The following is a 25,666-nucleotide window of genomic DNA, read 5'->3' on the forward strand; positions in this document are numbered from 1 at the left end:
GCCTTGGACTGCAAGAAGATCCAACCAGTCCATCCTCCAGGAAATAAAGCCAGACTGCTCACTTGAGGGAATGATGTTAAAGGCAAAACTGAAATACTTTGGCCACGTAATGAGAAGACAGGACACCCTGGAGAAGATGCTGATGCCAGGGAGAGTGGAAGGCAAAAGGAAGAGGGGCCGACCAAGGGCAAGGTGGATGGATGATATTCTAGAGGTGATGGATTCGTCCCTGGGGGAGCTGGGGGTGTTGACGACCGACAGGAAGCTCTGGCGTGGGCTGGTCCATGAAGTCACGAAGAGTCGGAAGCGACTAAATGAATAAACAACAAAAATATTTCAAAGTTCAGGTTCTGAAGAAAGAGGATTGAGCAGAATGTAGTTCTTTGTAGGAAAGGTGAGAGCTAAAATTACCTGTTCCACAAGTGAAGCCCAAGAGCATAATGTTATATCAAACCTGAAATTTCATGTGTTATTATACTGGTGAGGAAAGGATGTATGTTTTCTAGTGAACTGATAAAGTCTGGGGAATGATTTCCTCACCAATGTTATCTGTGATGATTCTGTGCATACTATAACAAGCTTGGCTTCTCCCATGGATGCTACCGAGTTATTAAATGATTTTCAAAAAAAATTACTCCATGGTTTTCTATTTTAACGTGTAGTTCCATTTCCCATTGAAAGGAAATGAGGTTCTCTCCATTCAAATATGAATTCGCTTTCCTATTTGAGTTAATTTGAATACTTTAATCCATGACCAAAGAGATCTATTTTTAAAAGATTACTTCTTTGCTGCCTGACTTGTTTAATGAAGTACAGCTGTTGAAACCACCGTAACATGGATAAAGTGTTCAGCATTTTAAAAATGATTATTTAAATGGTGAACTTCTTGATTCTAAACATTTCTTAGAGAATATTAGGCAACACAGCAGTGCATTTTCATTTAATCGGGAGGAACTATTGTTAATCATAATAATCCAACATCACAGTCACTTGGATACACTTCTGTATCCAAGTGACTGTATATCATGCATATCTATCTTCTTGCTTACACAAATATCCATCCATCCATCTGAAACAAGTGATTTAATAATATAAGAAGAAAATTCAATATTAATCAACAACTATTATATAATTTAAATATAATTCATCAAATATATCTACATGTAAATATAAATAGAAGATATGCCCTCTGGAATAACATCCCCCCAGAGATCCATATGGTTCCCTAAACTATTAAAGACCTGGCTATTCCCCCAGGCCTTGGTGGGGTGAGGATTGAGACCCCGTTGGATGCATTTTTTGTCTGTATCTTGTCTTTGGGCTGGTCAGGATTTCTCTCTTTTGTTGTATTGTTTCTATTTTTTAATTTGTAAGCCATCCAGAGTCATTAGGAGTCTGGCAGCTTCTAAACTGTATGAACAAGCAAACAAACAGGTTTCTCTTTCAAGCACTGTCTTTTATTAACTGTCTTGCACCCAACCTCTATCTCCAGTGCCAGTTCTATTGGCTATTGCCTGTTAATTGGTAGGAATCTTCCCTGAATCTTAATGTGAGCATTTAAACTGATGAAAATATGTTTCTCCTGCTTACTTGGGATGGATTGTTTTTCAAATCTCTCCCACAAATTTAACATGGGAAATCACACTTTGAGATCACTGCAACACTTCCCAGCCCTTAATTCTGGAAGCCTTTTCTTGGCAGATCAACAAATTACATAGCAAATTAGACCTACACGTTCCCAGTCAGCCAACCATCTAAAATTTCTATTATATACAAAACTATGAAACATTAAAAAAATATTGGACATGTTCACCAGGATGCCATGTCTCACCCTGCCAGTGACCTTTCGGAAGTTACTATCTTTACATGATTAGAAGCAGCACGTGAATACACCTAAAACAAAACAAAAAACATGCCCCCAGTGCACCAAAAGTTAAAGAGCCAGTTTTAAGGCACCAGGTTAGAAACTGGGAGACTGTGAGTTCAACCTTGGGCACAAAGCCAGCTGGGTGTCCTTGGGCCAGTTGCTCTCTCTCAGCCCTAGGAAGGAGGCAATGGCAAACCACTTCTGAAAAACCTTGCCAAGAAAACTGCAGGGACTTGTCCAGGCTGTCACCAGGAGTCAAGATTGACTCAAAGGTGGGCACACACACACAGCGCACCAAATAATGCTCAGCAGGTGGCAGTTGCCATGTTTGGATTGGATTTATTAGTGGCTTCTGTGACAAACAGATGTAAGGCTTTTTTCCCTTATGTAGGCAGCCGTCATTCTTCAGAGACGACTTTTCATAATATATAAGCATGTAAACAGCTGGCCAGCAGGTGGCAGCACCTGAGCAATCATGTCTGGTCTGGCAAGCTAATAGGATTAACCTTAGTTAGTTCTTAGATGTGATACCTCCAGGGAATGCTGGGGCTGCAGGTTAGACTGGGAAGTAAAAAAAAAGTCTTAGGAGGAATGCAATGGAATTCTTGTCAAAAAAGTACATGGATGTATTCCTAAGGCCATTACTCAATCCCCCGCCCCCCTGATTTTAAAGAGCTTGTGACTCTAGGATCATTAAAAAGTCAGAATAAAGAATCATACTAACCTTGAATTTAGCATGCATTGCAGCAAATGATTTAATATGAAAGTGAAATAACTGCATTTACTTGTGACAGACCAGGGAATCCAGGTCAACCCTGTATTATCCAACATCCCAAGGCATTTAATTGTGAATGAGACATTAATAAAGTAGAAATCTTTAAATTAGAAATCTTTTGACAGCTGTGATGAACGTGTTCCTTGCTTCCTGGGAACCTTTTCTTCAATTTATATTTTACAGTAAAAGGTTAAAAGGTACTGTAAACAGTTCTCATATCAAAATTTAAACAGTATATCATACAGTATGGAAATAGATCATAATTTTTTTTTAGGACTTGAGAGTGATTCTGAATTAGTTTCAGAGTAAAGGCAGCCCAGTTCTCACCTTAAGACACTTTGAAGAAATTCAGAATGAATCAATTACATTTGTAAAGAATTAATTTTTAATTATCATTCATTTTCTTCTCATTTTTTACTACTTAGAGAAATTAAGCTAAATGACTCTAAAGTAAATTATCTTTGAAAAGAAATTTTCTTGTCCCAAATGTCAGTGTTCCCACAAGGAATTGTCTTGAAACTTCTTGCATTTGGTATGTGTGTGTGATCTAATAACTGGAGAACAAAAATTATTTTCAGGACAGCTGTTCCCTTGATGTACTTTTGCAAAAGGAATTGAAAATTAGCCTATTTATATTGGCATTATTGATAAAAGCCTCACTTCCTATTAGTATGGGATTGTGAAGGAATCACATTAAATTCATGGAGTATATGATGTTAAGCTTTCTTAGTCAGATTTCTAATCTGACTAAGAATCTATTGGCCACACATTGGGAAACATAACTTTTTAAAAGTGTTTAATGAAAGCTAGATTGTATCACTATTAAGTTAGATGTATCTTTGACTGCTCTCAATGGTAGTCTTGTACCTGTTCTAACATTTTTTACTGTGAATGTTATGCTGAAAGAAATAGCACTTGACATAAATCAAGCTCTAGCTTATTGTCCACAAGGCAGATTCACTCTCTTGGCAGGTTAATTTATGAAATTATGTGAGGAGGAATATTTTAGATTATGCACTGGGAGTTTTTACTATTATTTCCTGTTGCACTATTATCTCAGTGGCATTCTGCAGTCAAAGCAGCAGAAAGAAAAAGAATAAACATGCCTTTTCTTCTTGAAGAAAAAAAGTTTCCTACTCTGATAGTGAATGTTTTGGTCCACATGCTTCCTGAAATAAATTCAGTGTGGTAATTTCTTATTAATTACATGGAAATCCAAACAAAGTCCCATTGTCCCATTCTCTTTGGGAGTACAAATCACACTATTATGCATATCATGACTTAAATTGATCTTATTAGCCATTTTGCTTCTCTTTTTGGGAGGGTTGTTATCTATACACTAATCTGTCTTTCTATATTTGTGCTTTACTGAGTCTTTTATCAAACATTATTTATATATACAGAAGGGAGACATCCTCATAGATGCTTGCAGAAAACAGAGTACAAATTGGGGATAATTTATTTTTGCTAATAGATATTAATACTTGTCTACATGATAACGTTATAGCGTAGGCTCATTCAGCAGGCTTAATTATAGTTTTTAATCTGATGAGTGAGAAGCAGAATTTTATGTGGTTTAACAAAGCAGGCAAAATAATTCTACAAAATCACTGAAGAGAAAATACTCAGCAAAGGCATACTATAAACTGTTTCATACATAGCATTAAGTTATGCTTTGGTTAAACAGAGTTTGCTGAATAAATACTATTTGGTTAGGTTCACATAATGCATTAAATGAAAACCAAGTAGCTGAGCTTGAAGTATGGAACCTTTTAAGCATGCTGGTTATCTAGTCTGTACTTTAACCAAGCCACTAAACCAGCAATTCCTTACTGTTCTTCTCTTCTTGCTAGTGGATTTTCACAGCTGGCAATCACTGCCGAAAAATAAAAATTAGTTCATCAAACTAAGTGCCACATCGTACAGCCTTCTCCTTACAGCAAAGCCAGCTATCCTCTGAAAATTGGTCTTTTATCATAGTAAATAAATGTTGAGGGTCACTCCCCACTTCTTTGTAATGGCCTTCAAAACAAGGGGGCAACTTGAGTTTTGGTATTCAGTTCTATCTTTCTGTAAAGAAATACCTTTTTTTAAAAAAAAAAATCATCCTAGTCTTAATTGCATTTGTTCAGAAATAAGACACCAGGCCCCCAATCCAATCCAATAAATTAATCTTATTTATGCCCTCTGAGATCAATGGTTATGACATGAACCCTGAACCTGACAAACTGGACATTTATTTTTTTCCTCTTCATAATAGCTGGGAAAGGAGCCTCTGTTTGGCATTCCTTCCAGTCACATCCCTGCTAGTGTTTCCTTCCAATATGCAAGACAGTTTGACAGGAAAGGATTATCTTTGTTCTTGCCAACTGTAACCCTCACAAGGTATACTCTGTTACTGGCTGTCCTTTTTCTCAAGCACCACCTGTGTGTATGAACTGCTTTCCCCCAGCACATTTCTTTGCAGGTGTCAATTTTAACACTTGATTAAACAGCATAAAGCACAGCAAAATGCTCATCTTTGACAATGCTACAGTCTCTGACATAATAAATCTATTTGCTATTTTGTATAACTCAGTATATAAACACTATTATATTAGCAGTAGGTTAGGTATAGAATTTTGTTTATTGCACATATTCAGTGCTTTCCTCCATCACTGTCCCTCTATATGCATCTAGATAGATTTCTATTCACTTCACCACTATTCACTTCACTACTTTCTTTTGTCACTCTATTGCCCAGGCTGCATTTTGTTTTTGTATATGATGTGGCCAAGAAAAGGAAGAGATTGACTAATATTTGATCAACAGTAATTAGAAGCTTAGTTAGCTGTCTTCCTACAGAGAAGAAATCCAAAGGAAAGGTACTTGCAGCTCCAACTGAATTAACCAGAAGTGGGTAACTGCAAGAAGAAAGTGAAAAATGAGTAGAGTGTATTGCAAGTGAGCCACTTACAAGATTGGTGCTGAAATGATCATCTCTCTGAGGATGAGAATGAAAATTTAACTCTGTTTTGATTATAAACCAGTGCATCTCTGCAATTCTGTTCAAAGTAAGTCACTGCTAGATAGTAAAGTAAGTCACTGCTAGATGCCAAGCATCATACTAAAAATCCAGTCTTTAATCAAGCCATGCATTAAAAAATCGAAACAACATATTTCACCTGTTCCCACTGTAGTTCTGATTTGCTGTGCTACCATCATCCCAACTTTCTGAAATTTATATCAAAGCTTTATTGTAATTACAAGAACATGTTGAAACTATTAGCAGCAATGGGGAAAAGAACTTTTTAAACTACAGAACTTAATCAAATATGTTGCCTGTAAGAACAATTCACATTTCTGATACTTGTACAAACTAGAAGGCCAGTATATAATTCAGCCTGGATATGAATGCTTTAGAACATATGCAGAGGGTTTTTCTCTTATCATTTAAAAACGCTGTATATCAAGGTTCAGGAGCAAGAGTTTCCAGTTGCTAACTACAGGCAAGCTGGAGAATTCTTTTTTCAGTTCTGGAAATTTTGTAAGCCCACACACTTATTTAATTATTTCACATCCAATGGATATCTGTCCATTAAAAAGTGACGAAGATTCAAATAAGCAAATGCTATTTTCTAAGCCTGGAATTTTTCAAACTTTGCTTTTATTTATTAGTTAGCATTCATCTCATGAAATTCATCCTATGAAAATGATAGGATACAGTGACATCTCCAGTCATCCTAAGGACTCATCAGCACTTTCCATTTGGGGACAGGTGCACATTTCACTTGAATGTCCATGTGACAAACTAGAGTGGTATTACAATTCCCATCTTCTCATGTACTGTGATCTTACTGAAGTTGCCTTTATTTCATTCACTTTTCTATATAAACAAATCTGAGTTAACAGAAATTAGATGCAAATACATTCAGTGCTTTCCCTCCTGTTTTCAAATTGTACTTTTAGTCCACTCAACCTGTTATAATCTCATAGTGATTTTCATTTAAAAGAGCTAAATGGATATGTGATTACTGTTATAAGAACTAACACAAAACAACTAAATGCTGAGGTGTTGATAGATAAAGCTGTGTTGGATTTGCATATGCATAGGGAAAAAAAAGAAAGAAAGAAAGAAAAAGAGAGAGAAAAACCTAGAAACCTTAAGCCTGGCAAGAAACCAGCTGTAAGACAAATACATTTAACTTTTGCTAATTACTGCAAGTGACGCTATTAAGATTTTACTACTTTGAGCCAGGACTACAGCCATTTATTTAAGGCCTTTCCTTGTTATTTGAGAATAGCTGATTTCATGCACGAAGAAAGAAACCCATCATAGAGTGACTTCTATTAATAATTAGCTTCTCTAGTGCAGCATTTTACACAAATCAGTTATATGCCTGAAATGGAGACATTTATGATTGAATTCCAAATGTCTTAATACTTTCCCTTCTTTTGTCTTCTACAAAGTACAAGAATTACATGACCTTCAATTTAGCCATGACCCAACATGCACAGAGGGCCTTTGCACAGCTCCATTTGGTGTGCCAGTTGTTTCCCTTCCTGGACTGGGCAGCCCTCCAAACAGTCACTCACCCCCTCATCACCTCACAGCTTGACTTTTGCAATGTGCTTTACATAGGGTTGTCTTTGAAGACCACTCAGAAACTTCAGTTGGTCCAGAATGCAGCAGTGTGGGCAGTGGCAGGCTTGCTCTGGTAGGCCCATGTGACATTGCTGCTTCGCAAACTGCAGTGTTTACCACTGTGCTTTTGGGTGCAATTCAAAGTGCGATTATCACCTACTGTATAAAGTCCTACCCAGCATAGGTAAAGGTAAAGGTTTCCCTTGACGTAAAGTCCAGTCGAGTCCGACTCTAGGGGGCGGTGCTCATCTCCGTTTCTAAGCCTTGGAGCCGGTGTTGTCATAGACACTTCCGGGTCATGTGGCCAGCATGACGACTCGGAACGCCGTTACCTTCCCGCCGAAGCGGTACCTATTGATCTACTCACATTTGCATGTTTTCGAACTGCTAGGTGAGCAGGAGCTGGGATTAACAACGGGAGCTCACCCCGCCGCGCGGTTTCGAACCGCCGACCTTCTGATCGACGGCTCAGCGGTTTAACCCGCAGCGCCAGTGCCACCAACCCAGCATAGGGCCTGGTTATTTGAGACGCCAACTGTCTCCAGTGGTTTCTTCTGTCCAGCCAATACAAGCCAGCAGAGTGGGCATGCTCTGTATTCCTTCAATTTAACTGTATAAGCTATCAGTACCCAGGAAGTTGGGTCATGCTTTCTCTGTCACAGCACCTGCTCTTCAGAACATCCTCCCAGAGATCTGAATTATGACATTCCAAAAGTCTCTGATGGCCTAGCTGTTCTCCTAGGTCTTGGAGGCGTGGTATGGGAATCCTTTGTCAGATGTGTTTGGCATGTATTGCATAGGTTAGTGTCGGTTCCCTGGATTTCCACCATGTTTATTTTACTGTATTTTTCTTTACATTGTTGTATTTTATCTTATCCTGTTTGTACTGTAAGCCACTCAGAGTCAGTTTGGATTCAGGCAACACCAAAACGAGTATGACAATAATGCGACTTTCAGTGCCACCAACCCTCTTGTGCTCCAGTAAACAAAGAAGGGCCTTTCTGAATATATGTTGAAACACATCTTAAGAATGAAGTGCACAAATATTGCTTAGAAAGCAGAACTTAGGAGAACTGGAACAGTTGCTTTTTTTTTTTTTTAAATAAGGCTGGGCATCGATCAGTGGAGTTTGAAAAGCAACATATATGATGCTTTGAACTCTACATTAGTAAATAGTGGAGAGGTCTGTTGTCATAGTTTATTCTTGCTCCACGTCTGACCATTGGATCTTCTTGAAGAGGACTGATATAGAGAGAAATACATATATCCTTGCCTAAGATCCATTCTTTATTAGTTATTTACACACCACTGAAATAGTTTGGCAATCCAGTTTTACTTTATTTTCATGGCTCCAAGTCTAAAATCTGGCAATGCACAATCAAATCTGGCAGTCAACTTTCAAAGCATGCCTCCATTTAGAATCTTGGTTGCTGGACTATCATATACCACAATCAAATAATTTTCTTTACCCAATTCCTCTTATTCTGGAATTCAGATCAACCAGAGGTAAGTGATGTGGCTGCAACTGTCATATTATACCGCACTGTACCAATATGAATCCTGTGGATCATTGTATGAATATGGATCACCAGTCAAGTGGTAACAGTGTTTCTTTGTCTGTCATTTCAGGTATGCAAGCCTGAACAAGAGACCACTTACTGAAAACTGCAATTAGCTAGCAAGGAAACGTAAAACTATCACCCGAACAGTGAAAGCCCAGATAGGAATTGTTAAACTATCTGACCAAAGATGCAACAGTTGTGTTGGCTATCTGCTACAAAGGCAGCAAGATTGTCAGATGTGGGCAAAAGTTGACTTGGGACCTGAAGCTTTATTGGGATAGTGTCACAGGGTGAATACTTTTTAAAATGCAACTTTTTTGACTGATAGATGTCTTCCTCTGTAATGCTGGTTTCATTTTTACTGATATTGTATCATTTCACAATTGTATAATCTGCTTTGGAAGATAGTATATCTTAAAAGCAGCACGTAAATGCTTTGCATACATTTGTATAAGCCTATTTCATTAGAATCCTTAAAGTGTACCCTTTCCATGATGGGGATGAAGGGCTTCCACAAGGGCATTTAAAGAATGATTTAAATGTGTTGTGCACCAGTTACACCCCTTCCTGGATCGGGAGGCCCTTCAAACAGTCACTCATGCCCTTATCTCCCAGGTTGACTACTGCAACATGCTCTACATGGGGCTACCCTTGAAGAGTATCCAGAAGCTTCAGTTGGTCCAGAATGCAGCCGCGTGGGCTATTTGTGGCACCCCTAGGAGGGTGCATATAACACCGTTGCTTCGTGAGCTGCATTGGGTACCAGTTTGCTTCTGGGTCCAATTCAAGGTGTTAGTTATCACCTTTAAAGCCATATATGGCATGGGGCCAGGTTACCTGAAGGACCGCCTCTTCCCCGTTACATCTACCCGCCCCACCCGATCCAGCAGAGAGGGCATGCTGAGTACCCTGTTGGTAAGAAAATTCCATCTGGTGGGGTCCAGGAGGTGGGCCTTTTCTGCAGTAGCACCTGCCCTTTGGAACATCTTGCCCCCAGATGTGAGGCTAGCCCCATTGCTCCTGGCCTTTTGGAGAAATGTGAAGACCTGGCTCTGCCACCTGGGCTGGGGTGGGGAAGAGAAGAGTCATTCTTGGGGTTGGCTAGTGCCTTGAAGTATCCCTACCACATGAAGACTGAATAAGACCCAGCCATCTGGATTTTACTTTTATTTATATTATTAATGATATATAATTTTATAAGGGATTTTATATATTTATTGTTTTGTTGAGTATTTTGTTGTAAACCGCCCAGAGTCCCTCTAGTGAGAGAAGATGGGCGGTGATAATTTGATAAATAAATAAATAAATAAATAAATAAATAAATAAAATTTATGTTATTTACTTTTACTGCTTATAACCATTCCCATGACTCATAGGGCAGGTAAGCCACTGGCCCATCTTTTCCCCTCAGTCTATGGGCCATCTTTTTCCAGCCAGGTTCACTTGTACTACTGTAGTCCATTTGGAGGTACGGGAAAGAAAGGAAGATTTTGGAAGGTGATGTGTAAGTAAGAGCAGGAAGCATGTATATGCTGTCTTCTCCCCCTTGCATACATTTGATCCAAAATTCCATATATGTTCATGCGTTCTCTGTATTTGAAGGCATGGATGTGCTCATTTATAGTCTAATGTTTCAGAGAGCTTATTTGGTTTTCTGAACAAATAATATCTGAGATGCTTTCACATTTAAAAAAAGTTACTGAATCCTGGACTTGAAAACAATAATTTGAGAAATTGATTATAGGACTTACCCTGAGCTTTCTTCCAAACACAGTAACTTTTCCTTTAATTTGCTCCTTTCTGAGGCGCCACTCTATTGAATTTAAGCCATTCTCCATTGGCAATGAAATATTGCATCGTCCTATTGCTGGGGTCACAGTACCAGCTAGGACGTGTGGTTCACTGTGGAAGCTAATACTCATTCCATTTGCATACATCACTCGCAGGGTGCCATTACTGCAGAGCTGATAGCTGTTTCTCACTTGATCTGGATCAATAATTGGGAGAAAAATATTCAGTCCATAAGTCATAAAAATATTTTACCTAATTTGCAAGGTTTTCATGATCTTTCTATATCTATCAAATGACATATCCCTACAATTACTATTTGTGTTTTGATAAGGCAGATATTTGCAATATTATTGATTTATGTAGAAGGCAATACTGTGAAATATTTGAAGCCTGAAGGTTATTAGAATTGTATTTCTTATTTGCTCCTTAACTGTAAATCAAATGTATATTGATTATTTTAATTATTATTTTGCAAATATCACCAATGTTTGTGAATATACATATACATATACATATATATATAATTTGAGAGAAACTTGGAGGGAGGTGATTTAATTGAAATGTTAGGTCAGCAAGAAATCTATTCAATATGGAAATATCAAAAGAAGTGGCTCTGGCTTTTTTAGGGAAAAGGCAGATTTGTCTGTTCTTTTGCACTGCCTTCAGTGCTCCCTTAACAGATATGTGGCTCAGTTATAGATCAGGTTTCAGTACTTAAGGCTTGATGCTCACACAGAATAAGCTGCCAGACTCAATCTTTTGTATGAGTGTCACTTTTCATTCTCCCTTAAAGAAACATTACTAGCCAGCCCGACATCTGGCTTTTTATTGAGTGGCAGAAGTTACAAAAATAAAACTTGATATTTATGATTGTTATATTCTTGACTGGCTGATCTAGTTTTCAGAATAATAAAAAGGAATCTCTCCCGCAAGACAGTAGACAGCAGAGTGAGCAACTGCCACCAAAGAACCACTACCCTTTTGTAAGAAAGAAAATATTTGTTTAATTAATCATCTACTAAAGGTAAAGGTAAAGGTTTCCCTTGACATTAAGTCCAGTCCTGTCCGACTCTAGGGGACGGTGCTCATCTCCATTTCAAGCCGAAGAGCTGGCGTTTGTCCATAGGCACTTCTGTGGTCATGTGGCTGGCATGACTAAATGGATGCCGTTACCTGCCCGCCGAAGCGGTGCCTATTAATCTACTCACATTTGCATGTTTTCAAACTGCTAGGTTGGCAGGTGCTGGGACTAGCAACAGGAGCTCACCCCGTCACGCGGATTCAAACCGCCGACCTTCCGATCGGCAAGCTCAGCAGCTCAGCGGTTTAACCCGCAGCGCCACCACGTCCCAATCATCTACTAGAGAAGTATAAAAAATCATAACCATGGAAAATAGTCCATGATATGTCAGGAGGTTATTGTCCCATGACAATATTTATTTTTAATGACATTTTTTAATTATAAAACAATCATACACAAAATTCCTTTCATTCCAGCTTAGTTAAAAGTGTCACACAGCATAGACAGCACTGAATCATTTGTTTAAGATTGGCATTATCTCCTTTGCAGAACTCTGCCATTGTGGTTATATTTAAACTTGTCTTCTTAAGTTGAGAAATTCAATTACCTCCAAACAGAATAACCAAGATGGTTCCCTTGGCAAATCTGTCTCTTGAGCAAGCATATTGCCAGAAAATGGGCCCCCAAGACTGTCTTTAATGTGCCTAGGCAAGAGTTAATACAGAGAAGAAACAGAATACAACTGATTTGTGTGTTTTTGTCATCATCTATGTATCACATGGGTTTCTGCATCTGTACCGATCTTGCCTTGTGAATTTTTAAGAATAGAAATTCCAGACAACAGAATGGCTTACCCTTTACAAATACAAAGCAAAACAAGCAATGGAGATAAAAAACACCTTTAGAAGGAAAAGATTTGCCTGACCATAAACAGTTATAGTATTATTTTAGGTGGTTATCTTTTTCCTGGTCTTTGTAAAAGCACACATAAGAAAAATTGCCAGGCTAACATTCTTGCAGTACAGTTTTACTGAAGACAGCATAAGGCTTTGCATATATAGTGAAGATGGAGGACTTAACTAATGATAGAACATTGGGTGAAAAAACTCCCTATAATTGTAGAAGGGATATTACTCTGAAGAAAGCGGATAAGGAAATTTGGCCCATTGGTGCATATTGAAAAAGCATCAACTATTTATCCTCCTATCCTCTTAGCATCAACTAGTAAACTTCATATAATGGATTTGAGTTCTCATCATCCTGGCTCAGCAGGGCTAATAAGAAGAAATATGTAAAAGAAAATCAACAACTCTTTATCCTGCCTCATGTTGGCAACATGTGCACAAATCACATGGTTTTCAGTCCTTCTAACTGAAGTAATAATAATCAAAATACTATCTTAAATGGTAAATAATGGAAATCACATGCAGCTTTGGGTTTAAATGGTTTTGTATTCATACATGTTCAGGACTGTTGAGCAACTGTCACAAGAAATAATAAATTTCTTACAATTTTAAAGGAACAGTTCAAAACAGATGAGTGAGGAAATATCAAAGATTGTAACTGAAGATGCAAACCAGACAAGTAACCTTGCAAAGGGATAATAGGGCCTTTAATATGTACATAACAAATGTAGTTCAGGATTCAGTACATTGAGGCTATGCAGTGAGGTACATAGGATTTCTTTGTTGAAAACCTGCTGGTTGAGAAGAACTGCTTAAAGTTTTTCACAAACCCATTTAAAGGATGAATCATCCAAGAAACTATTTTTAATATTCATACACTGGGATGAAGGATTTTGCCCTGTTTGTATAAATAAATATCTGGTGTTATTGGTATGCATGGTAGATTGGCCTGATTTAGCAAGAATTTATACAATAACCATGAGATGGGACAGGTAGGGAAATACATTTGTATGTGAGAAAGCTGTTCTTTGAAATTGTGAGTTGTTGCTTAAGGAATGGGGATCCTACTCTTTCCTATTGCAGAAAATGTGCTTTGGCATCCAGAGTTTGTATACAGATGCTGATTAAAAAATGATTCCAAAAAAGTAAAAATGGAATCATATAATGCTGAGTAAAGGCCCAATTATGAATTACTTCTTTAGGTCCTGAGAGTATTGAGAGTATTTTGTTTTTGTGATTGTTGTTGAGATGATTTATTAATTTATGATTTTTTTTAGGTTCAAGGTACCGTGGATGTTTTAATTAATTTTTCAGATTGTGATAGTTGTGAAGAGTCCTCCATTGGTGATGGGATATAAATTTGTAAATAAGTAAATAAATACCTTTCTAAAAAAAATGGTAATAGTTGTCTTGAAGTTTGCACTAGTGAGAGTAAAGCCACCAAAATAGTTTATACCACAATAAAATAGTTTACTTTACAAGCATGCACATTGGCTGGTAGAAGAGGTAGCTTCCATATGATTTAATATCCAGTAAATAAATTGATTGAAAAGAGATTCAGGAACCTCTCTCAATCACCTGTACAACTGAATTGGTTTGATTCAGAACTAGACAAGGTGCATAGCATACAGAATCAAGAACTTCACCTGTAAATTGAATACACTGAGCAGACATTTGTTATGATTTGTTTGCATTGATGCAGACACACAAAACTTGAAATATGTGAAACATTTTCTGTTAACCAATGAAAAATATCAGTAGATATCTTCAACCAGACACCAGATATCTCTATAGGTGGGGAAATTGTGATTCTTGGATGATTTATTCAGAAAATTTATATAGCCATCCATCTTAAATACATAACTCTAGGTGACAATATAGTTCAACTGTAATAAAGGGCATTTATTTGACAGACACTCAGTATCAATGGCAATCCAAGAAATTCTATACTGGAAGTAACAGGTCTTTATTTTACATCATGTCATAAGTAGAGCTTGAGTAGGAATCGGAAAATCCTATTGATCCTTGAAATCTATAGTTGCATTTCAAAGTAGATGTGGAGGAAAACCAGGTATTGCCTATATAGCTGACAAGAAATCCCTGAGATCATGAACCTGCTGACAGCTGTTAAAATCAGGTTGGAGACTTTATCTTTTTCCAGAACCACAGACAGGAATGTAACCTAAGGAAACACTGACGTTGGGCAAGTAGCTTATTTGATTACACAACAGTAGAGATTTCTGCATTTGGAGGGTTAAAAGACCAGTGCTGTCACAAATCCCTAAATATGAGGAAGAAAGCAATGTATAATGTGTGGCAGCTGTATTAGAGCATAATTTCCCCATGCATTATATCCTCAGGCAATGCCTTCTGAAATTTTGACTATTTGTGCAGCGTCATTCAAGAGAATTTTACGGTCCAAAGCAATGAAGATCAGTGTGATGCTGACTCTATTTTAAGGCTCCTGATTCCTCTGTGCTAAATAATTTTTTGTTTGGATACATAAAACTATTTGGGTAGGATTTTTTAGAGGAAGAAAAAGAGCATTTCCATCAAAAGATGCTTTGTCTGATGACCAGATGAAGATGTTGCTGTGTATTCTGATACTAAGAATATTTTGAAATCTGTAATGAATTTCAGACACACTGTGTACATTTAGTCTCCCTTATTCTCTAGAGAATTTTAAGTGTAAATGCTGAAAAGGCATTTGCTGTTGAAAGGAGGATAATCTATATGAGATTTTAAAACAAATCTTAGACAGGAATGCAGTCAAGCGAAGCCAAGTGTACAGGTGCAACACAAAACGAGCCTGTCATTTGTCATATAATGGTGATATGTTGATTTGTCAAACAACAGACATCAGCATGGACCCACATGGAAATGTGGAACTTCACAAAGTAATTTAGCAGTTAAAATGAACAGAATATCTTTCCCATTTAGCCATACCAATCAACCCAATACTTTCAGAATATCACCAGGGTATTGATAAATTGTAATGAAAAAGCTGGCTATTTCCTCAATTATCAGTCTTAGCTGGAAAAAAAAAAATCAGCAGAGACCTAACAAATGGTAGGCAAGTAAGTTATTAAAGTTAGGGGTTAGTAGAGGAGGAAACCATTCAATCTCTCCTTCAAAGAAATAAGACCACTGAGACACCGTAAAAAACAGGACTCTGTATTTCAAATATTATGGAATTTTATTCAGATGGAAGCGCTAATAGAGCACACTGATAATTGGCTTGAGTGACTCATGAAATGTTGGCCTTAGTGGCTGAAGTCGGGTACTTTTCAATCATGTAATCAACAATAAAATTGGGCATTGTTGGCCTTATGTGGAAATAGATGTTTGAGCTGGAATGGACAGTGAAGATCACATTTCTAGGACACATTTCCTTCCCCCTCCTTTTCAGCTATTGATGAAACCAGAACCTGACAATAAGTAAAAATAATGATAGTTTTGTTGATTCTGTAGTCTTTCAATTACTGCCATGCTTCTTGAATTGTTTAGCATCTGAGATTGCCTAAAAATAAAACAATTAAAAACTGCTTTCTTGCATAAGCTAGAGGTTAATTTAGCCACCGACGGTGCTACAATTAAATATCACGGAAATGGATGTAAGTGATCTCTGTGGCCTTAAGATCAGAGGCCTACAAAGATCGCTTCCAGAGGGAGAGACCCAAATGAGCAACAATTCCTGTGAATTTGTTTTATCAATTTCTGACAATGAGCATAGGATACAACCTTATGCTTGCCTTTGAAACAGACAAGTAAGCATGAAAGAATATGTGCCTTAATTCTACAGCTGCAAAATCTGCTGCACATTAAACACATACTGATAAAGCAAAAACTGGTTGCATTACAGCCTCTGGAAAAATGCATGAGACAGACAGTTCTTCCTAGAAAAGGAATTATGTGAAATACTGTAGAAGCATATGTTTGTTTGTTTGCTTGTTTTATTTCTATTCTGCTTTTCCTTGCAAAGGAGGACAACTACATTTGCACTGAAACAGAACACCTAATTGTCACGCTTTCCTGGAGTGCTCCTGGAAAGGATAGCAGGAATTAAGTGGAGTTTTCTGAACCAAGAAATAGTGATGATCTTTGGATTAATATTAAACTCATCTTAAAATAAAACTTGGGATTCAACTTTAAGCAGACCAAGGGCTGCTTAAACACATGCACACTGGTGGTTAGTTATATTTCTGTCCTGCCATTATTGTTACTTATACAAACTGTGTAAAGGCTTTGAGAAGTGTGTCTCTGTACCTTGAACAACTGTGTAGGATGCCTCCACAGAGGAGAGATTGGTAATTACTGTGACATCATCATCACGGTTGGAGTTTTCAATATCTATAGTAATAGACTTTTCCATTTCACGATGAAGGCTGGTTACTACACCAGTAGGGCGAGTTACATTGGTAAGGCGTCCTTCATGGTCATAGCTAAAAGAGAGAAATCTCATATAAATGGCTGAATCTGAGCTAAATCATACATGCACGACCTGGAATCAAAAAAAAAAAAAAATTAAACAGATTATGAAACAAATCTATTAACCAAACACAAATAATTGGAATATATTTTCAGTACCAAAAAATAACAGAAATTTAGAGAATATGCTGATAAGTTCATATACCAAAGAAAATGGGATGTATGATCAAAAAGACAATTTACTGGAAGTAGTATACCTTTGGGAATTTCTTTTTTCCCATATAATCATCCCTGGAGAATTATTATTGAACCCTTCTGATATATTTACAGAATGTAATCACATCTCCCATTCTTCTGGTATTTTTCCTTTTTACATCTCAGAATAAATATAGCAATCTTCCCAATACCAAACATTCATTCCTTTCTTCTTTTAAGCATAGGCCTTTAGTATTTCACAGATCCATCTTGTAAATAGATTCAATTATTTTACAGAGGAATTCAACCAGGCAGGCAGAACCAAAACCACACTGATGAAACAGATAATCCAAAGCTGCCTTTAGAATGTCCCTTTCTGCTCTCAGCACCTTCTAAATGATGGAAGGAGAACACTCCTCTGCGTATGGGCCTCTGTCATTGATGCATCCTATGGCTCCTGATGCCCTAGAAAGACTAGAGCAATAGAGCCCTAAATAATATTCAAAGGCTGCAATTCTATGGTCCCTGGTAGTTTTTTTCACTAGGATTTAGTGTTACATAGGAAATGATCTAGTGGGTAGAACCAATAAAGTGACCTGGATATAAGTGCACATAAAACGTGTTTGAAATGCAGGGGTAAATAATAGGGCTATCAAAACCGGTACCACTAGATGGCAGAAAGGCAATGCAGGAGGAAAAAAACCCTCTTTGCTATCATCTACTGGTCATTGAGATTTTTGCATCAAAATTGATTTTCCATTACAATGGAAGTTCTACTATATTGGAGGGAGAGAGGATGACCCTTAGATACCAGCAATTCCTCACTTGGCAGGAGAAAGAAATCACTTGGTAGAAATGGTTTTGATAATCAATATTAAAAACAAAACAAAACACTGTGCATAGTAATTTTTGGGGTACCGAATATTTATGTTAGTATTTCTAGAGGCTTGGAGAAGAAGGAAGAAGAAGAAGGGAAACAGGGACATATTAATGAGGCACTAATAATAGATACTGGCAAATTGTGCCATTTAGATATAGTTAGAGAATTGTCCAGCAAGAAAAGGAAGCAACAGACTGAATAGTATATGGGAAGAGCAACTGCTGTCCTGGGGAAAAAATGCTTGCCATCAGCTGGGAAAAGGTCCCCTGACTAGTTTGCAATGGAAGCTCAATGATATGACTTAATTATCCCATGAATTTAGGCAGGAGGCAGCTGTAAAGCATTTACTGCACACAGTAAGTATGATGGAGCAGGACATTTCCTGGGATCTGATGAGTGGATGGATGGGAGGAATCAGCAGCTCCAAAACATCGGAAAGCTATTAAAATGCTATGATTAAGGTATATTACTACAGGAGGGAATCATATGGGAGGGTCACAGACAGTATATTATGTTTATTTCTAAAATAATGTGATGATTATTGCTTTGGGTGTTTCTAATGCATGTTATGCTTGTCTATGTTTTATTCAGAGACACACTATGTGTTGTGAAGACTCATGAGTTATGTCCATTCTAGCAGGATCAGCCAATAGTTAATCATTTCAGAATGAAAAATCACATAGGACTTGGCAGAATTTCTGCAACTGGGCCACATGGTATATTGGTTTGCTTCTGTTCCAAAGCGAAAACAGATAAGGCTCTGCATCTTTCGTACCTGCATAATTTTGTCAACTACATTTACTTTTTTCAACATTTCCAAAATCTCAGACTGCATCCATTCATCTCAATAGCACCTTATTCTGCAGGGTATCAAATTGGGTGACTTTTAAAAGTATCACTCTCTCTCTTTCTCTTTCTCTCTCAACCCCCCCTCCCCAACCCAATTAAGCATCACTCTGCATGAATCTGCTGCTTAGCTGTTATTTTAATTGTAAATCTTGGCCAGTCATTTTAAAAAATCTTCTTTCCTTTTATAATCTGACAGCTAAGGAACTGAGGATCTGTATGCCTAAACTAGTGAAGCTAAAAAATCCAAACAAAAGCCAAAACAAAGCAAAGCAAACCTTAACCTATGCATTCTTCTCTCTTCTTCTTTACTGTTCATAACAGTACTTCGTGTTATCTTAGATGAAGAATGGTACAAATATATTGCAAGCTAGTCTTGCAAACCAGGAGTGATGGGGTGTGGTCACCCATTTCCTGCTCTTGAAAGTCATATTGCGACTTTATCAGAAAGAGCCATGAAAGGGCTGTACCCATTTACTAACCATCATTTTACACACTGACCTGCAGATGGCACTGCTCAACTTCTTCAGTCACAAATTCCATCAAAATAACAAAAATGTGAAGAGCCTTGGAAAATACAACTATTTTTCAATCATACCAGACATATGCTTATTTATGCTCCCAAATTACATTTGTTTGGTGTGAAAGTCATACATTCAAAAAACAACCAACCATTAATAGTCAAAATGAAAGAAATGCTTCTTTTAGTTCATCCAGATAGCATGACTTGGGCTGAGGGTAGGGATAAAATAGTGAGTCCACTAAGCAGTGGAGAAAGGCCCTTGGATGCAAGTTCCTTATGTACTTGTTATGTACATAGATTGTTCTAGTTTCATGTAAAACATCTATAATTAAGAACAGTATAGTCAAACGGAGTCTACACAGTTCTCCTCTCACTTCCCTGTTGTTTCTGCTTCCTGTGTTGCACTAACTGCATCTGTTAGGCCTGAAACTGTAGTTTAAATTTTCATTCTTTGAAACAAGCTAGTATCAAAAATCTTGGTTTGACCTTGGCTTACTTAAATTAGATAGTGTTTGGCTTGGTTCAAATGTAATTGTAAGCTGATCTAATGATAGACTAAGAAACAGAAGCTTCTAATCTTATTGTGGCTGTACTCAACGAAAGGAGGGGATGATGATCTTTTTTTGCTCAAGTTCAGTAATTTAGCATTACATTCAAACTGAAACACTGTGAGGAACCATGTGCACAAATGCTCATGTGAAACAGCAAGCTCCTTGTGAGTAGATCTGAGGCACTCTCTTGATTTTCCATTACAATGGAAGATTTCCTGGCCTGCAGATCTACTGCAGTTTGTCTGAAGTAGGTCTATTGAAAAATATTCCACTCTGGACAGTGGGGCTGGATCTTTTGCAAATACAGAGTTAAGTAAGTAATCTAGCCTGATTCTTAACATATGAACTTTGCATGCTTTCTTATAAGTAGTTATTTTATTTTTGGGTGCAAACACCATGTGATGGATAAAAAAGTAACATAGATATGCACATTTATATTTCATCCATGTCTATCTACATAATGGTCTTTTTGCAAATTTCTATTTTGCATTATCGGTATTTGCAGAATGCTAATTACAAAAAACCCTGTTTTGCATATGTAGGTTCTTTTTTAAAAAATGTACCACACTTTATCTTTAATCTGTTGCAGTTATAGAGAAAATATGTCTTTCCAATCTAATTCCTGAAGTAAGTGCAATTTTTGGACTGTAGAAATTATATAAGTCATATAGAATTTTTTTCAGATATCTTAGGATGCAATTTCCTCACTATTTGCAGAAACAAGCCATCAGTCAAGTTTATCAATGCTTTATCGGCTTATATAAAACATGATCCCAATATCCTGACATTTGAAGGGCAAGATTTTTTTACCCGAATTCCAAAAGTAACTGTAATATTGATATCCTTGTGGGGAGGAAGCTTAGTGGGGTGTAGCCGCAATCTATTAGGCAGTATAAATAGGGCAAATAAATATCCTCTGTCCTGACAGACAAGGTTAACAAAGTTTTGTCCTGCTAGTGCTAGACACCAATAAATTCTGCATGCATTTCAGTGCTCAAAATTACATCCACTTTTACCAAGCTCCATTATCAGAATTACTTCAATGTTCTTCTCTGGGCTGCATAGTAAAGACTATGTGGCATCTTTCTGAATATTTTTTTTTGGTTACAAGACATATATTACTGCATTCTTGATATAAGTAGAAATGCTGTAAATGAAATATAAAGGCATTATTTTCCCCCAAGGCTGAGTCAGAGCATCATTTAATTGACAAGATGATTCTTCTATAACTTGTATATATATATATTTTAACTTTTCAATTGTGTCTGATTCTTGGAGACTGCCTGGACAAGTCCCTGCAATTTTCTTGGCAAGGTTTTTCAGAAGTGGTTTGCCATTGCCTCCTTCCTAGGGCTGAGAGAAAGTGACTGGCCCAAGGTCACCCAGCTGGCTTTGTGGGACTAGAACTCATGGTCTCCCGGTTTCTAGCCTGATGCCTTAACCACTACACCAAACTGGCTCTCAAATTGTATAATACTTTGTATAATTCAGTTCTTACATGAATGTTCTCTTACCCATGTTTTATCCATTCTTTGGCTTCTTCTTTGACTCTGTTTAATTTGATTTTTGCAAAAACAAAACAAAACAAAACCACAAACATAAAATAGTTCAAAACCCACAGTAACGTAATAAGAAGAAACAAGAAAATGGGTGAGTACAAAAGTGAATGTTCAGGCTCCCTTTGGGGACCACTCAATGTGCTTAGACCTGCCTTATTTGAGCCATACTGCATGAAAAAAGCCTTACTACATTATTCCTTAGGAAGACAATTACTCAGATAGACAATGAATATACACTGTATGTTATTCTAAAAACGGTCTTACTCATAAAAGGTTGTCCATCCCGTTTCATCACTTTTCGTTGCCAGGAGACCACTGCTTCCATGATAAGTCATTAATCCAAGTTCCAAGGTCTGGGTTGACACTACTTTAAGACCACCATTTGTGCTGACAGCAAGAGTCACAATTTGATTGTCAGGCATTAACAAATGGCGTGCTGCTCCGTTTGTATCCCGCCTAATTTTCAGAGAGTTGCCATTATTGTCAACCAATTCAGTCACATCATTATCAGCACTATAGGTGAAATTATATAGGTATTCCCCTGTGACAAGGCTGAGAGTATACTGATGGATACCATCAATGGTGAAGATGTACAGTTCCTGCTCTCTTGGTGAAGCAATTTCATATTGGTTGAAAGAGTTGAGGATTGGTTTATTTTTGCTGACCGCCCTGATACGTATATTTCCAAGATCTGCTATGTAAATAGTACCATCTGGTGCCACAGCTAAGGAGGATGGAGTGTTTAAGATGGCATCAGTTGCATAAGCATCATCCCCAGCATAGCAATTACAGTTGACATCATTTTTGCAGTCACAGTCTGAAGCTGCCCCAGCCAGAAGGCAAATCTCGCCATTGGTGGTGACCTGACGAAGCCGGTTAATTTTTTTCTCATCTGTCTCACTGATGTAAAGAATACCAGTGTGTGAGATGGCAATGGCACTCGCTGACTCCAATGCAGAATGAATGGCCAGTTTGCTAAGGGCGTAGTCTATACCAGGAACCTGACAGTGCATTGGACGACCAGCAATGATGCTAACCTGATGGTTCTCAGTGATTCGCAAAATGACATTATTCTCCAGTACATACAGTGAGTTATCCATTGGATTGACAGCCAGATCAGTTGGCCATTCCAGTCGCACCTATGGAATAAGCAACACATTACAACTACTTTAAAAACTTTGGATGCACAAAGGTTTTGTGGGGAATGGCCAATAATTGGCCAGTTTTAACTAAGTTAAATCGGAGCTGTATATAGTTGCCTTAAACAATGTTCTTTTCAGTATTCATTAAGCCTACATACAATCAGCTGTCTGGATGCTTATATAAAGGATTAATTCCCCCCTCTCCCATTAAGGATAACCAAAGCTAATCAAACCACATTATTACAGCTCTATTTTTCTGTTGCAGATACAATATATGGAAACTTCTGCAAAGAAGGCTTGTTTTCTGTATTGTTAATTATGTTAAATAACATATATTGTATAATCATCAATAACTTTTTTACCCAGCAGGCTGAAACTTCTAGTGTATCTTGGAGATAACCAGAAGGCATTTATCCATCTGTTTTATTATGGGAAGCAAATAACACTCTACCTGGGTGACATCCATGCTGGAATCACAGCTCAGTGGCCGAACAGCAGTCAGGTCATTAGAGCCCAGCAGAGTTGATATGATACCATTCTGATCAACTTTCCGGATCATCGTTGCATCAACAAAATACATAAGGCCATATTTATCCACTGCAATTCCTGCCAACATGTAACAAAAGCAAAAATAAGACTTTTGTTGAAACATTTCTGAAGAACATAGATTATTGTAGCAGCCATTCACCTGAGAATTTATCCTTTTGATGTTCAGTGCTTTCAAACTCAGTTTCAGCCAGTTAAAGGAATATTCCTCATTAAAGTCAGTTATATTTTTGGCTTTTAATTTCCATAAATTCATTTCCATTCTAACCCTAATATGACTTGTTTTCTTTTTCCTTGTATTTAAAAAAATGGGTTTTTGGGGTTTTTTCACAGTACAGAGAACATTCAGATACAACATAATTTGGAAATCTAAGAATAAAGCTTTCATATAATGTTCAGGAAATTCCACTGCCTATACCATTTGCACTCTTTTAAAAACTGCCACCCCAAGCTTCTCCAGATTTCTTTCTGCCATTGTGTGCTCGTATGGCCATTTTTACAGAAAAGGTATTGACTAATGTTATAAAGGGATGATTTTGCATACTGTTAACTGAACTGTATTTATGTTAGGGAAGTACATGCACAAATGCATTTGAGGAAAAAAAAAAGATTTCCTTCAGACCCCCAGATCTTCAAACTTCTAAAAGTTCTCTTTCACTTAATTGAGTCCAGGCACTCAGGTCCAAATAAGTTATATCATCCAGTTCTTCTGCACCTCTTTATCTTTTAAACATTCTCTTCTCTTTCAACTACTACAGTCCTACACTCTTGCTACACAGCAACAAAAGTGACATTCCAGGCAAGCACTTGGTAATATTGCCTAGATCTGGGACTTACCTTCTTCAGTGTCCACCAAGCTCCCTGTGCCACCCAACTTTATCTATTGTTTTAGTCTTTTTCTTTTATTAAAAATAATTATGTGGAAAGATGACATGCTGCAAAGAAAAACACAAGCTTCCCACATTACCTTTATTTCCAAGAATGCCTCTGGGCCCCACATAAGCCCTATGGGTATTCTTAAAAAATAAAGATGGTAGGTGTCTGCAGTTCAGTGTTTTATTTGCAAATGTGTTCACCTGTCTAGGGGTAAAAAAACCCAAAGATAAATAGGAGTGGTAGGAAGCTAGAGAGGATTATGGGGAGCTAAGTTCTGCTAAGTTTGCTTTCTGGTAAATGAGTATTTTGTGAAAGCATCCACAACATGTTTTTGAAATTACAAATATGCTCAATGACCCAAAAAGATTCTTGGCCTACAATATCCAAGGTAATAACTTATGCCTTTGGAGCTAGGAATGAGAATTTAGTTTGAACAATTAAGGAAAGCTCGCTATAACAGTGTTTGCAATGTAGTAAGTCAGAATTATTTTTTTATTCAGTTTGGAAGCTAGAATTTATACATGGCCATTAGGTAGCAATTTATTTTATTCAGTATTTCTTTCCAGTTCTTCTGCTGTTTTCATTAATTCCAAAGGACTGATTAGCCAGAGTCCTAAGCTGCAATCCTAGGGCCAATAAGCAATGTCTCCAGGGCATTTTACATTAATGTGTAAAATGTAAAAAAGAAAAAAAAAGTCTTAACTTAAATCTTTATGAAGGAAGGAAAGTAATGTTTGACTTCTGCTTCTCTGCAGAACTAGGATATGCAGTACCAATTGCCTCTACGATGATAAGGCAAGAAACTTATGGGTTTCAGACATTTCACATGTTTATGAAAATTATTGGGTTTCAGACATTTCTGTTGGTTTGCATTTCCAGTTCCCCCTAGGATGCATCTTCTGTGAAGAAGCTGATAATCCTACCTGAATCCAGCCATCGGCTAGACAACAGCATGTGCTACCTTTGACGTCCCTTACCTCGTGGACTCATTAAAGTTGCATCCACTGCTTTCCCTCCATCACCACATCTGGCCTCATCAAAAGGCAGGCACTGCTCCCCTGTCCCTGCTACCACTTCAGAATTACCAGCCAGGTCTTTCGCACCAGTAAGGCTTTTGACTTTGTAAATTCGACGACTGTTGGTATCCGAAACATAAAGGGAGCCCGAAACAGGATCCACGGCTAGGTAGTACTTGTGGGCAGGATTGTTACTTGAGGAGAGAGAGAGAGAGAGGAAAAAAAGATAGCTCACCCCACAAAGCCTTCCTCCTTCAGAAAGTCTGGTGTACAAGAGAGATCATCGAGCAGACATATATTAATCAGTTTCAACCCGGAGGCATGAGTTTGCCACTCTTCTGTCTAAAAACAACCTCATATACACTGATAGGCTGCCCTCAAATAACACGCCTAAACTAGTTCCTAGTTTCTGGATTCACACAATACACCAACCCAACCAACTGACTTCACACCACATGCTAAGCCCTAAAAAAGCTAGTTAACCAAGCTTGGCATGCTTTGTCAAGGCATCTGCTAGTTCTGTACCTGTACTGGTTTCAGAGTATACCATGAGGTTTGG

At 37.6% G+C, this 25,666-nt stretch overlaps 1 protein-coding gene across 1 annotated transcript in view; it reads right to left on the reverse strand.

Annotated features, from left to right (window-relative positions):
• TENM2 (teneurin transmembrane protein 2) overlaps window positions 1–25,666 on the reverse strand; it is an 874,568-nt gene that overhangs the window by 19,853 nt on the left and 829,049 nt on the right. The window contains exons 21-25 of the mRNA XM_063292454.1: window positions 25,069–25,301; window positions 23,121–23,275; window positions 21,792–22,666; window positions 16,812–16,987; window positions 10,580–10,815 (exon numbers count right to left, since the gene is read on the reverse strand). Coding sequence (XP_063148524.1) covers window positions 10,580–10,815; window positions 16,812–16,987; window positions 21,792–22,666; window positions 23,121–23,275; window positions 25,069–25,301 — 1,675 coding nt within the window. The remainder of the gene's footprint in view (window positions 1–10,579; window positions 10,816–16,811; window positions 16,988–21,791; window positions 22,667–23,120; window positions 23,276–25,068; window positions 25,302–25,666) is intronic.

This window comes from Candoia aspera, chromosome 2, assembly GCF_035149785.1.
Source record: "Candoia aspera isolate rCanAsp1 chromosome 2, rCanAsp1.hap2, whole genome shotgun sequence".
Taxonomy (NCBI): Eukaryota; Metazoa; Chordata; class Lepidosauria; order Squamata; family Boidae; genus Candoia; species Candoia aspera.